The sequence below is a fragment of the Aricia agestis genome, chromosome 4 (assembly GCF_905147365.1).
Source record: "Aricia agestis chromosome 4, ilAriAges1.1, whole genome shotgun sequence".
In the NCBI taxonomy this organism is placed as follows: Eukaryota; Metazoa; Arthropoda; class Insecta; order Lepidoptera; family Lycaenidae; genus Aricia; species Aricia agestis.
This window is the reverse complement of record NC_056409.1, coordinates 5200663-5216544: the sequence shown is the minus strand read 5'-3', so window position 1 is coordinate 5216544 and position 15882 is coordinate 5200663. Positions and strand designations below refer to the sequence as shown.

Sequence of the window (15882 nt, the reverse complement as noted above, 5' to 3'; positions counted from 1 at the left end):
AGTCAGGCAAAAAGTTAAAATAACAACCTTAACTTAAATTGTTTAAGTACAAAAAGTGGCAAAACTATTCATGCACACTTTCTTAATATTTTTCTCCCGTGAGGACTTTCTTGTTATTTTTAAAATAAAATTTCCGTATACCAAATGCATAGTTGCTCATAAAATATTGGGGAAGTGAACAATAAACTGAAGTTTTGGCTTTTGCGAAGATCCATTGAACTAACCTCGATTTTCAAAACTATCTATTACCCAAACCATAACTGAACATATTTTCTATGTTTAGCAATATATACTAATTACATGTATTCAATCGTATTTTTGTAAATACACTACGAGTACATATTATTCGATGAATAATATCTGCTCGTAGTCAACCAGAATAAGAATCTTCGATTTATGGTTCTGATCGAAAATCGTCTGACAAAAAATTACCCTGGGTCTTTTAGGTATTCCACTGGAATCGTGCCCAGTCTTCGATGTGCACTCGCAATCAGCTCATACTTTGTTAAACAAAAATACAGATAAAAATAAATAACAAAAATGGCAATAAACGACGGCACCAATCAAACTTTACACTATACTATACAACATTACCGCTATACTATGAGATATAAACTCCTACACAGTGGCTACTAACAATTGCACATTCTGACAAAACGATTATGCGTTTCATAGCTAAAGTCCACTAGTGAGCACACTATTTGTGTCAAATTGACACACGAATTGACCGCTAGTGTCAAGATCCGAGAACTCGAGTATATATTAACAGCTTATATATCTTATACATAAATGTATTATGCGTGTTCTAATGAGTATTATTATGCACTCTATCAATGGATATTGTGTGTTTAAAACACATAATTTTCAAGCGTTCAGCTTAATTTTTTGGTTTGTTACATAACATCTTAGAGTAATCTATTTTACACATGGCCACACTCGCTAACTTACACCTAACACTAACTTACGAGCGACCGATAGCCATAAAATCCTAAGATATCTACAAAGTTTCAGCGAATATTTACACGGCGAGTAAAATTAAAGAATTAACTTAGTATATACAACTTTTTTTCTAATTTCCTAGTAATGTCAGTTTAATACATCGGCACTGGGCCGTCTACTTATAACCAATACGAGATAAATCGTTAATTTACAAGACTCCATCTTAATTCACTACTGGAATAATCTCATAAAGATATTCTACGCGAGAGATCTGAACTGGCATGAACAACTTAAATTATCTCCCTTAATCTTCAAACGTTCGAGTTGCTTCTCGAAGATTCGATTGGGTGCCACACTGGGAAAACTGGGTCTTAGTTCCGTCAATTGGTAGATGCCTGGTAAGTGGTAATTACCAGGGATGCGAGGGGGGCATTGGAAGGGGCGCGGCGTGCGGGTAGGGCCAGCCGCGCGCCGACCCTCAATCCTCCTCACCTGGCGACAGCGGGGGGGAGAATGGGGGATTCATGTAGTTCCCCCCGTTCGGAGGGGGGGAGGAGTTAGAAGGCCCGGGGCTCGAGAGGGAAGGGAGGAAGCCCAGCTCGCTCCCCCCGTCCCGGCACCACAGCTGTCTCATCTCCTGCCGGCGAGTACGCATCAGGTTCTTGTACTCCGATATCCGCATCTTCTTGCCGTCGACTATGCACGTTCGTTTTGGTCTCGGCCGGTATCTGGAAATACAAATAGACAACTTGAAACGGACTGAATATTCATTTTATGAGATTGTTGCAATCCAATGGATGGGCAACGCCAGAACTACCAACATATTTTTCCTATCCTATCGAAATCGTCCTATCGAAATGCTATTAGGTACAATTTTAGAAGAAGAGAAGAAGATACCTATTGTTTATTCTTACCTATAATCAGGGTGCTTCTCCATATGCAGTTTGGAGAGACGGGACTGCTCCTCGTAGTACGGTTGTTTCTCGGCGTTGGACATGGACTTCCATCGGGCGCCGAGGATCTTGGATATGTTGGAGTTGTGCATGTCGGGGCAGGCCTTCAGGATCTTGCGGCGCTCGTCCTTGGCCCAGACCATGAAAGCGTTCATTGGTCTCTTGATGTGGGGCTTCCCGGCCTCGTCGCGTTTGGGCTGACGGATCAGCTTCGTTTTCTCTGGGTCCTCGGATGGAGACTGGCCCCAGGATGGAGCTGGAAATGAAATTGAAAAAATTGTTAAGCTACGTCATACAAAAAGAGTTAAGAGGGTCCATTAGTACCTACCTAATTGATTTGTTAACATAAGTACCGACATTATAAAAGAAGACATACCTAAGAGTAGCCAGAATTAATTGGTGATTACTAGTATCAAATATCAATGAGTTAAACCTAAAGATAAAATTACAGATACAACATCACCTATTGTAGACTGCTTTATCACAATATTCAAGGGAAGATTAGGTTACGAAAAGCTCAAAAGTCGCAAGAATAGAATTTCGACAGAATTCAAAATAATTCAGCGATATTCTAAGTATTGCTGACACGGATCTTTCTAAACGTCTAAATCCTTGAATATGGATTTGAGACATAAATTCTTTTGTTTTACACCGCCGCCGCGAGATATTTTCGATCCTAAATCTAATGAGAAAAGATTGATTTTCCTTCGACGTATTGTTCGGGACGTTGCGTAAGAATTATAGGTAAGAACTCAATCGGAATCCCCGTAAGCCGGGCAATAAATTACCGGCAACAGTAGAGAGGTGTCGTAAAACAATCGTTAAACAAAGATTAAGAATAAAACTATTCTGGAATAGTTTAACGGATCGAGTGGGATTACGAGATGTCGAAATTTTATTTCATGTTTGAAAGAAGATTTAATTCAGGTGTCTTTCAGGGGGATTATCGAGACTATCAGTCTTTTACAATTTTAGATTTTATAAAGACACGAGCTTTTGCCCGCGGCTGCGCTAGCGTTAAGAAGTATTATTATATACAAACTTTCATCCCCTATTTTAACCTCTTGGAGGTGGAATTGATCAAAATCCTTTCTTAGCGGTTGCCTACGTCATAATATCTACCTGCATGCAAAATTTCGGCCCGATCGGTCCAGTGGTTTGGGCTGTGCGTTGACAGTGCCGTAAATAGCCTTTTTTGCGCCCTGTGCGAGCTTCTATAACTGCGCCCTTGTTTTTTTTAGATATTATAAGTACCCTGAGCAAAATATGGCTATTACAACCACCAAAAGACCAATTATTACAATAGCTGTAGTAGTAGTAGTTTTTTTAAAGAACTGATGTGGGCAAACAAGCAGACGAGCCATCCGATGTTAACATCGGATGGCTCGTCTGCTTGTTTGCCACTTTTGAACTTGTTTGCAACAAACAAGTTCAAAAGTGGCAAACGTGTTACGACTTACGAGTATACCACCCCACTGTGCAGCACTAAGGGCGCAGTGGGAACTTATCGGCAAACTGAAAAAATAATAGTCCTGCCTGGTCTGGCCATTCTTGCGCCCCCCAGAGTCTACGCCCTGTCGGTACACATTTCAGTGGGTTTCGGTTTTACTTATTTGATCTTTTGGCTATTTTAGTATTCTCTAATTCTACGAATTTGGTTTGCAATAAAAGATAATTCATACGCAATTACATTTTAAACAAAAAATACAACTCAAAATCTGTGCTAAACTGCTAAGCCCAGTAAGTATATTGTAGCTAATTAAAGGTAAGCCGGATAGTCGTGTACAAAATCGCTAAGCGTCTTACATAATATAGGTCGAACGCACATCCGTCGTATTACCAAGTGTCCACACAATTAATATGCCGCGCGGAAGCTAACTCCAAAGTTGCATTCCTCGAATTAATTTGACACAGTGTTAGATAATTTATAACATCCTACACGCAGAACACTAGATTAACGAGTGCCCGCTGAGATATGCCCGATGCGTGATTAAATCACGGTTATTTGACAGAAGTGTAGTGTTATACAATTCTGAATCGGGAAAACAGTCGCGACGAACTGCTGTTTCTGTTTCATTCAGGTTTGTGGAAAGCGGAAATGCGCTACAATCCCTTCGTGTAAATTAAGCGTTTATTATCTCGAAATGGCCTAGGTACATCTTACAATGAACGTTAGTTTTGATAATATATTTTATACTTATGATATTTTACTCATAATTGCTGACTTATCGTGCATAGTTACAGTTTAACTGGCTTTGGCGAAAATTAATAGCTTAATGTCCTTACTCCTTAATGGTACCTTCTTACCTAATCCTGGGACAGTAAATTACAAAACCATACATTTTCATAAATCAATATTATCTTTTTTGTTACCAAGAAACTTATTATAAGTTTTTTTTTTCATCTACCACAGATTACAGTTTGACGGTCAAACTGTAATAGGGTCAAACTTCGACCTGTCTTTAAAGTCACTACTACATTCGCACAATTCATCTAACACTATAGTATTTTTTCGTAATAGATATCATAGTTAGCCAATAAGTCAATAAGTTTTATTTGCGAATTTTGCACGTAACGCTATTTCGACTTGTGGCCGCGACAGTACGTTACTCTCCCAGCGGAAGCGCGCGTCTCGCCCGCCATCTATCCCTACTTCGCGATTCTCTTGTTTTAGAGGAAACCGAACGACACTCGTTGTTTTGCGCCCATCTTGGCTTGGGAGCACGCCAACTATCCAAAGTGTATTACACTATTAATTTTATCCTCCATAATTCATTAATATTTTCATATTTTTGCAAAACGCTTCTCACTTTCATCTTCGCACTATGCAGTTCGATAAGAATAGAAGCTTTCAAGCCTGCGCAATAAAATTAAAATTTTATTGCAGCCATAGAATAAAAATGTCTAACAATTTGTATACTAAAACCCGTTTTAGACCAGTCCGTCCGATAGACATTAACCTTAACTGTTATTATTATTGTTAATCATAAAAATTACAAGTGAACCTTCGCTTCAAATACAGATTAAAAGCGGCGATTACGGTAATAATTGAAATAAAAATTCTTCTGCAATCGTTAAATAAATCAAAAGAGATTAACAGGCGACGATTTGTACCGAACACAATAAATTTATGTTAAGTAACGCATGTTTTATACTTTTACTTTTACACCATACGTTACGTTATTGTTACCAAACAACTATACATACGTCAAATATTTACTTGAAGGACGACAATAATTATTAATTAACAAAATTAACAATTATTTTGCAACGTTTGTACACAGTGATGAGGATTCATCAATCGTTTTTTTCTTGGTCACAAGGTTGACTTTTTGTTGGAACTGACCATCCTTTACTCTTAATCCATACACTATCTTCTCTTAAAGTTCAAGATGCTTTATCATACACCTCCAAAGACAGTATAGTGTATTACCATGAACCATCTCTTTACAATAATCATGGGGAGGCTATATCAGATGGGTATACAATTTTTAAATAGTAACCAAAGGATACATGAAAATATGGTTTATAAATCATAATACATTGTACGGCCATCATTTTATTGAAAATTTGGCTCGTTGCACTTTACATTCCCCCGATGAAGTTGTCTACACGCCAGTCGACCTACTTCGCGTTTCCCGAAAACTGTGATCTCTGGATTAATTATGTTCAGCAATTAAATACGACGTCAGATGTGAGGCGGCGACACGGCACATTTCATAGTTTTCACATTTCGCGACATCTTGTATTTACTGAAATATCTGAATTACGAATAGATCAACGGGTTCGATGTGACGTGCCGCAGTTGTGTTTGAATGAGAATCAATTCTAATAAGAAGCGTTAGTCAAGATGCATTTGATCATTTCGACGACGAACTTCGAAAAGAAATGCTTGGGATTTTACACAAGTTATCAAGACATCGCTTGCAATGCCTTGCGCTTGCTTCGCTGTCAAAGTAGGTACACACTTTGACAGCGAAGCAAATGCAACTCGCAACTTCTTTCACATTTTGCCCAGGGCTAAATACAGATTTAGCCCTGGGCAAAATGTGGAAGAAGTGGCCGTAATTCAGATATTTCATTCAGTAAAGACAAGATTTACTGAAATATAGATTGACGGCTTCGATATGACATGCCGTCGAAGTGTTTGAGTGGGAATCAATTCCAAGCTTCATATATGAAGCTGGTCGCTAGACGAGGTGCATTTGATCACTTCGGTTTACACGTAACAGAAGTTCTTTGTGAAATTAGCATGAGATACTAATGTGGTGTGGAGCATCATATATATCTCTATTATTTCGATATAACTGTTAAGTTTTAAATCAAAAACACTTGGGAATTTGACACAAGTCACCAAAACATCTTCAACCTTACTTGCAGTGCCTTGCACTTGCTTCGCCGTCGATATTTAGCAATGGATAAAATGTGGAAAAAGAGACCATGAAAGTTGAAAGTAATTAGGGAAAACATAATCTTCTATTATCATTTTAATGCACTAAATGCAGATACTTAACACCTCAGAGTGTCGTGAGGTTAAAAATTGATTTGATAAGACAGCTGTCCTATTATTTTTGGAACGTGCGTTCTAGTGACGTCTACTGGCGTCATAATGCTTATTATCCCCACACGTGTGACTCAATGTGTGTTTTGTTTTCCAATGGTTTTATAGTTCCAGCCAAGTTCTAATTTAGCACAGGTACGGTTTCCTAAATTCCAAATTCCAGCTAGCAACAATACAAATATACAAGCCACGTTGTTGAAATGAAACGCCGCAAAGACAAGTTTCACGCGCATGCGATGCTACTGTATTGCCTTTATTAGGTATTTATAATGTGTCCTATTAAAAAAAATCGAAACGGTTATAACAGGGTGTCACAAAACTTAATGATAATAGTTTACGGTGTGTATGAGTCTCGTGTATAGAGTTCACTGTAAAAGTAGCGACGCTGAAAGCGCATTTTTTTCACTTTTCTATGGGGACACTCGTGACGCTGGGGTGCTTGCCCATACAAATCACAAAAAATGGTCTTTAAGCGCTGCTACTTTCACAGTGAACCCTCTACAAGGAATACATACACAGTACACACCCTAAAGTATTATAACTAAGTTTTGTTACAATCTGTATAAATTGTTGAGCTTTATAACTATTAAACCATCTAACCTAATAAGATATTCGAACGTAGCTCGGTAACACTCACCATTACAAGTAGCATTATACTCCTCCTCCTTTTTCATATAGGAGTCCTCCATGGGCGGGTAGGGCACGAATCGCGGGAGCATCATGGGCTGTGCTGGCGACGGTGATCGCTGCTTGCTGAGGTTGAGGGGGGCGTCCGGGTCTTGTGGTGGGGGGGAACGCGCGCTGGCTGTCAGCTGAGCGAGCTGAGCGGTCGCCGGCCAGGGAGAGTTGGGGACCACCTGGAATATAGAGATGTAGAGTTTAAAAAAGTTAGAAGATTAAATTTATAAAATGTTGAAAAAAGGTAAAAGTTAAGAGTTCGTTGCAAGAGGGTAAAAGACCTGCTGATCTTTGCTGACCTTAAATACTAATTTCATAAAGAAAAATACTGATTTGTTGTGTACCGCGTGCTAGGGGAAGATGAATACCGCGTAAAAACTACATTCCAAGAGGATAGGGAAACCTGCAAAAACCTTATTGACACGGCGTGAAACCTAGCAGGTTGCAAGATGGCAAAATTAAACTATAGTAGTAGAGCACAACTTTAAGGCGACGCCTTGATAATTTGGCTGTAGCGATATCGATTTTTCTCAGCAATGACTAAAGCTAAGAAATTAAAGTTCATTGTCAGTATTCATCATGTCTTTGTCTTTAAATTACCCATAACATAACACGATTGATCAACTTTTATAACACAGAATAATCAATCAAAAAGACCTCTTTAAAAAAAGGGATTCCTATTTTGCCAACAGAGGAGAGTGATTTAAGCTTTCAAAATGTGTACATAGATTAGTTCAAGCATACACTTTAATTTGCCCATATCTTATATGAAATGTATTTATGGTTTCTAAATTTCGCGACAAAAACCATTTTGTCGCTACGCCCTTTCCATTTTTTGCTGTTCCATTGCTTGTTTTCTATGAGAGGCCGGGTCGGCCTCTTATAGCAAACAAGCAATCTAAAACATATCCAACACGGTTTTTTACTTTAACGCGGCGTCACCTTAAGATCGCTAGGCAGAAGGCTCTATCTAAAGTAGACGTCAATTAAAACTTAAAACGATATAAGAGGGTAGAAGGTAGCTAATCCTTTTGCCTGCATATTATTTAAAAAGAGGAAAAATGTAATGATTGTTTACTTGTTTAGGATGTATTCAGTATTTACTAACCTACATAGAATTTAAAAGTTGGACAGATTCGGATGAAATTTAGTATTTGAATTACCTTTTTTAATCGTTCACGAATGTGGTTAATTGCCAACAAAATTCAAAGTTTAAAAGTTCGAAAATGTATAATAGCTAGTCCTACTTTACTATTCGTAGAGGTAGCCGAAATTTAATATTTTCCTTTTTTTTTTAATAACGTTTAATAATGTAAAATATAGATTTTAGGGAAAAATACGTGACCATTTTAAAGATTCCACATTTAATCTAACGACCAATTAATACAATTTCGAAAGAAAAAAGGTTATATAAGGCTGGCATGTCGTCCGCTCGTAAACCGAGTAACGATTAATTGGCGCAATTTCCTGCCTGATTGTTTTGAATATCTTCTAATTTATTATAATTAGGTGACACGATGTTGACAACAAGACAGAAACTAGAAAGTTGATTCGTAATTAGTTTAATTGATTTTAACCTTTAGGGCTTGGTGTTGACGTGATACAGTAGTTTGTAAACGGATGTTTTTTTATTTCATATTTACGACGATTGTGTAATCGTTAATCGTCTTTAATTCTGGTACTTTACCTGTAGGTCCAATTTTACTCCTCACCGACTTAGGAGTTTCAAAATAATAATCATAGATCATAAAGTAGTTATAAAATATAAAATCTTAGTATTAAAACGATTTCAAAATAAATCGAATTAAATGTAAATTAAATAGAAATACTAAAACCTAAGTAGGTAAAAGGTAAATATTATACAATCCAACGCACCGTATGACACACAGGATGTTAGCCAACACAAATCAGGTTGCCAAAACGATTAATTCGAACGTACGTCTTTTTAATTGCATTTCTCAATTCCATATAAAACTATTACTGAAAGGAAACGACAATGTGCTCATCTTTGATTAATCATTAATTAAGCATTAGGTAGAAAAATGTTCAGTTCATATTCAATTATTATACGTTAGCTTTCAGCAAGCTTCTTTCAATGGACTTGTTCTAGTTGGCTGTGGGCCAAGAATTTGGGGTCATTTCACATCGTTGACGGCCAAATGGGAAGAAATTATTAGTTAGGTAAGTACTTCTTTATGCTCATTACGGTACTTACCTTAGGTTGGACCAAAAAATATTTTATTATGTGTATTATAACTTGTTTTGTCAATTTAAATACTTTACTGACAATTACTTTGCACTCTTGCTATTATGCTCTTGCCTTATAAAATAATAGTACCTAGGTGACCGAGCTTTGCTCGGTATAGCAAACACTCATTGACTTCGTGTTACTTAATAACGCCATCTGCTGGTCGTTAAAACAATTAGTTGCTCACAAAATAGTATTATTATTCGCCAATAGATGTCAGGAAGAGTCATATTTTTCAATTTATCGATTATCGATAAAACACGAATAAAAAGACATTTTCTGAAAATGATTCCTTGCTAGTTCAATTTATCGCCCCCGAAACCCCTCTATATACTAGATTTCATGAAAATCGTTGGAGCCGATTCCGAGATTCCAATTAATTATATATATATATATACAAGAATTGCTCGTTTAAAGATTTAAGATAAGATATTAATATATTTTAATAAATAATTTTATGTGGATGTCGATCATTAAAAATACTCTCACGAAAAAACGCTGATTAGTCTCAAGACTGTTTACTTAATTTCTTGTACCATCAAAATGATAGTAGCCATTTGGATAACTAATTGAACGAGATCTTTATCCGACAATAACTATGCGACACCTCGTCCACCGTCCCACATATTTCAACGATAATTTAAGGAGCCGCTGCCGGTAATTGTTTTCTGTTGATTATATCTACGGTAATTTAGTGAGACATCGTAAGAAAGTCCAGATTAACAGCTACGAGAATAGTAGTTTCATCAGTTTGATTCCATTTTTGGTATGTCATTGTGGTAACATTCGAAAATTAAAGGCGACTAATGGCGGTGGTGTCTTGACTGATTTTATCTTGAAGCAGCTTGTATTGTCAGATATTTAAAGCATTGAGATGATAAAAAAAGAAAGAAATACTCACATTGGTTGTCTGTGGAGGTTGCGGTCTCATTTGCTCCAACAGAGGCAGGAGAGCCAAAGGAGGTCCAGGGTACAGGGAGTGGCCTCGTCGCACCATCTCTTGTCTCCTCAAGTGCTCTTGTTGCAGTCTCTGAAGTTCCAACTCCGCTGACACCGTCCCAAGTGAATTCTGTTGAAATGAAAAAAAAAAACTGTTAAAGCCTGGAAAAAATATAAGATGATTGAAGAAGTGACACGGAATATAAGTAATTTTATTTGGAAAACAAACAGTGTTATAATACTAATTTCCATATTAATAGAAGGTATCAGAGCACCATTTATATGTTTTCACATACAGAATACAGATACTATATATAAGAGCTACATATAAGCTATATATAAGACAGAGAAAGCAAAAAAATATATATAATGCAAAATGAATGATAATAAATTTAGTTGAATAAGAAGAAAAAGAATGCAAAAAAACTAAGCAGAGAATCAGAAAATCACATCAAACCAGTGCTGTATCAACTTTTGTTTCAAGGCAGAAGGTGAAGTTATAAACAAATCAAAATCAAGTTCTGGAGTATCATTCAAGTTGTTAATTAATTTTGAAGATCTAATGATAAAGGAGTTTTTACGATAATTTGTATTGCAGGATGGGACATACAGGGGAGTCTGGATTCGAGCTGATCTTGATGGTATGACCTTTACATAAATTTTAGAAATGTAAAATGTAATACTCATATTTTATTTTCCTTATCGCCCTTTTCGCCCTTTTTAAACATTTAGTATTGGCAAGTATTATAATCCAAACACCTCTCAAAGATTTTTTTTATTATGAAAGAAGGGGGCAAACGAGCAAACGGGTCACCTGATGGAAAGCAACTTCCGTCGCCCATGGACACTCGCAGCACCAGAAGAGCTGCAGGTGCGTTGCCGGCCTTTTAAGAGGGAATAGGGTAATAGGGGAAGGTAGGGATGGGAAGGGAAGGGAATAGGGGAGGATAGTTAAGGGAATTGGGCCTCCGGTAAACTCACTCACTCGGCGAAACACAGCGCAAGCGCTGTTTCTCGCCGGTTTTCTGTGAGAACGTGGTATTTCTCCGGTCGAGCCGGCCCATTCGTGCCGAAGCATGGCTCTCCCACGTATAAAAAAATCTCCAACGTATAAGATACAAAGATGTCGCCCAAGCAATTATTGGGTAGGAGCAACAATTTCACAAATCGCCGGCAATACATTAAAGGAGGGATCTTTTCACGCAGAATTTGTCCCCTACGATATATTGCACTCTTATGCTTCATTCGTGACAAAGAATGCGCCAAGTTGTGAGCACAAATCAACCAGAGGAGACGTTCACTAAATCTTACTGGCCATAAACCGCTTCGAAAACAGAAAACTTCGATTAATTACACGACTCTTGACGAATATCACAATATACATTTTATCAACTCATCATTATGTGTATATTGACTCGTTAATGGTACGAGATACATTATAGGCTGATGAAATCGAAATATCTCGATTAAACGTTCCTCCCGACGAACGACTATTTGACTCATACAAAAGAATGCTCAATTTTAACGGCGTGAATAATTCAAGGGTGAAATATAGCTAGGAGATGAAAGAAAAAGCGCTAATGTAAGACAAAAGAGGAGACATAAATAAGTTTGACAGGAATAAAAATCCGGGATATAATCGGTGCCCGGGCCGATAAGCGAGCGGTGCGCTTCTGGTAATCGACCAAGTTTTTCCATCCCGCAGACAAATTGCCGTCATAACTGAACGGATTAAACTTTTTATTAAAAACAACAAACTGAGCATAATGTATGGACGTAATTGGTGGGCGACAGATGTTCCCGAATAACGTACGCGATTTATCTAATGTAAAAAGAGTTTATTTAATAGCGGCGTGTCCTACCGGCGGTTACGTTTTACGGTTAACGGTTGACAGTCGTTTCGGTGGTTTCAGTACTTTTTGATGGCGTTATTAATGTGGGAGTGGACGGCAAAAATTCGCTTTTGATAGAGGTGGGCAGCTGCGGTATATTTATTGTTGCGGGCAGGTGGAGCGGCCGTCGTAAATGAGACGTTACGTTCGGGAGATGGTGATAAATGCTCTGGGTCAATGTTTGGGTTGCCAATAGAAGTGGCTGGGCGTGATCTGGCGGTACTCGCCGATGCCCGATCAATAAAGACGGCGGTCGATATAAATAGCCGTAGAAAACATGCACACTCTGTCATAACGTCCTTGGCACTACGTTACTCATGAGTTTAATGTTCCGCTATTTATATTGTTATTGGTCGATTAGCGCAATATGCGATCGTCAGGATCCTGATTTGTCCTTACCACCTACGCCATTCTTTGCTTTAGTTTAATAAATAGTATTACAAGCAGTCAAGTTTCCCTAGCGTTATAATATTCGCTTTTTAACACACATAATAATATTATATTTACCAACGTTAATTCCGTTACTCATATTGTTTTTTCACGCAAGCCGGACAAGCCATTATTAGATTCTAGTGTCACAAAATGAACACAAATGTCTCAGCAATTAGATTTAGAATATGGTGGGTGAACTAAAGGATTTAGTGGGGATATTATGTCGAATTGTAATGAAACCGACGTCATATTGACGTAAGAGATTTAAGATCTAGGTGAAATCATAATATTTACCGTCATACCACGACATATTCCAAATCTTCAGATATATTATTCAGATTATTCAGATGCCAAATTATTTATAATGCCCCCGATCTAGACGTAACAATGATTGGTGACTTATTAGTTTTATGTGATAATTTAGTTTATTAGTCATTTCTATTGGACGTTATGCAACTCATTTAACTGTTTGATGATCTTTTCGGTCTCTTTGTAGGCGTGATGTCGACGACTTAATGTAGGGTAATGTGCTGTTTAGACGAAATATTTGACGTCATCAGAAATATCTTAATTGCTAATAGGACTTGGCGTAGGCAAAATTTAATAAAGTTTTCCGCAGTTCATGTAAATACGAAACAACATATAAAACAAACCGGCAATGTCGATTGGACAAACTTTCCGATCAAACTGCGTCACAATTCAGCTCGATTCAGCAAATTCATAACCTGACAGTGAAAAGTAAAATCGTCAGTATTTTTCAAGACTCAAACATTCGGCGCAATCAAAAGGGCTAAGTGAAATCTGTAATTAACGAGCCCGTGAGAAATGAACCTTTTTGCATCAATTGTGTTGATGCAGTGTTGATAATGCGAATAAAAACACAAAGGGTAACAATCGCGGGACCCATTAAACAGATTGCGAGGATGACAAATCAAAACGAATCGCTAATGCAGAATCATGACTAAAGAGCGGTAGACTAAGGTCTCGATAATTTCTGATTTTATAAACAAAATGAATGCTGTGAACGTGTAGTCTACTAAAATAAGAACGAATTACTAAAATATTAAACAAACCTGGTACAGTTTTGACTAGCTAATATCTATAATGACAAGAAGTTAGAGCTATAAGAATACAAAACTTGAATTCCATTATAAGTTTAACAAGATACGTACGTATATTGAGTTGGTCAGCATACAATGTAAAATTAATAACGTTTGCTGAGTTGCAATAATAATTGCTTTTATCTTTACATTCAATCTAGATACGTAATGATTTTCAATAAATGCAAATCATAAATGCAAGTATTTTGACATAGCCAATGGACGAGGGAAAGGATAAGTGTTTAGAATTGGTGCCGCTTCTATATATAAATCTAAATCCATTATTGAAAGCTATTTTATACATTTTTTTGTTTGGCCTTAATTAAACTATAATTGAGACGGGGAGTTAGACAATTAACTATTATGATTATTATCGATGCAAAAGAAGGATTGTCGGATCAACTAGTAATGATGTATTACACAATTTTACAAAATCGAACGAAAACATTTTGATTTGGCAATTATCCTGTCAAACTGATCGCGCAACTTGTCTTCAAACATGTCCATCGGGAGCCCCAGGGGTCCGTGTTATTGTGGTGAGTGATTCGCAATTTTTAATGGTGCACTGATCTTATCAGTGGTGATTATGCGGTTTATAGTATTATCGGCTCCCCATGTTTTCGCAATGCATTCGAAAAGTACAAGACTCGGATGTAATGATTTTATTTAGTTTTGTTTTTTAGGTATGCTTTTATCTGGTTCCTAACATGTTTGTGTGGTTCTTTTAGTAGTAGATTCATTGTAGTTTTAATGATTTTTAATCATTAAATGTTCCAAAGGTTTAGATCTAAATAATAATAATTCTTCATATAATTTATTATCAATAGTTACTCGTATTATAACATAAAAAATACTCTCTTTTCATTTTATACGCAAGCTAAATTCGTTAATTATTGTTTCGTTACATTTCGAAATATTATGAGTTACTTTATCCCGACTGCGAAATCCAACAAACAAAACTTTCCTCGTTAACATATAAACCTTACATCATTAAACAACCCTTGTTAATGCAAACAATCAAAGTTGATGAAAAAGACAAAAGTGGCTGAATGGGGAATCCCCGGGATCGGTCGGGATTGGCCGGGATTGGCCCCCCGGGTCTGTGGTTAGTCAAATTAGCGAGGTGACTCCGTACGACGACGACGCTCCGACACGTGCCAACTTTCGACAACGAAACTTCAAACGTCACTTCTTTTTTCACACTTAACTAGGGATGGGAAACGCTTTGACTAAAAGTCTTCGACGAATGACGATAGTTTTATACTTGAAAAAAAAAAACGAAAATTTGACAAAATCTTAACGAACGATGAAAATTTTACGGTGTTGCCCTAGGATTCAAATGTGCATAGTCTGTACACAGTGTTTTAAAGAGCCCTTCGCTTATGCCTTACATCAGAATAATTGATTAATTATTTTAAAAAGTGACGATACTAATCACTGGTAAACCGAACCACCTATGTAACTAAAGGAATACATCTCTACATTATACTACCCAGCCAAAATACCTAAATAATAAACAAATACAAAAACAGATAAGCCTATTAGTTTTAAAAACAACGAACTGGAGCGTATCAGGTTGAATAAATAAAGAGACGATAAACAAAAGCAACCCCAAACCCAAAGGGACGCTTACAGACTAACGCAGCCCCCGCGGGGAGTGACTCCCCGCTCCCAGGGAGTCCCCGTTCTGGGGCGGTGGGGAACCCCCCTCTTGCCTCTTCCCGGTCTTACCTATTCCCGGACGCTCCCACTTCAGCTTTTCTTTTATTCCTTGCGTACTCTTATGTTTATTTTTGTTTTCCGTTAGACAGCGGAAATAAGAGCGCTGTTTTCGTATGGATACAACTTTTATTTTATCATTGCTATTTACGGATTGAGTTACATTTTGGATGGCAAGTGTAGGTAAAGTTTAATTTGTGATTAGATAAAATAGTGTATTATTTAGCTCTACCTGTTTTAAAACAACATTGTTGAAGTCTTCAGATTCACTATCTGCCTTATAATTTTTTTGTTGAAAATCAGACATAGATCAAATTAATCATGTTGAAGTTCCAGTTTCTAAATTATGTTGATCTTTATCTAAACACTTGTGTACGTCAAAGGTGGTCAAAGTTTTGACGTAATCCTGTGTAAAATTTTA

The 15882-nt window shown here is 37.2% G+C and overlaps 1 protein-coding gene across 3 annotated transcripts in view; it reads right to left on the bottom strand.

Moving 5' to 3' along the window:
* The window catches only part of LOC121726322 (transcription factor Sox-5), a 259272-nt gene continuing 243390 nt past the window's right edge, over nucleotides 1–15882 (bottom strand). For all 3 annotated transcript variants that reach the window (XM_042113635.1, XM_042113634.1, XM_042113637.1), the window contains 4 exons: nucleotides 10281–10448; nucleotides 7091–7310; nucleotides 1854–2148; nucleotides 1–1667 (listed from right to left, as the gene is read on the bottom strand). In XM_042113635.1, coding sequence (XP_041969569.1) covers nucleotides 1418–1667; nucleotides 1854–2148; nucleotides 7091–7310; nucleotides 10281–10448 — 933 coding nt within the window. In that variant the 3' untranslated portion in view covers nucleotides 1–1417. The remainder of the gene's footprint in view (nucleotides 1668–1853; nucleotides 2149–7090; nucleotides 7311–10280; nucleotides 10449–15882) is intronic.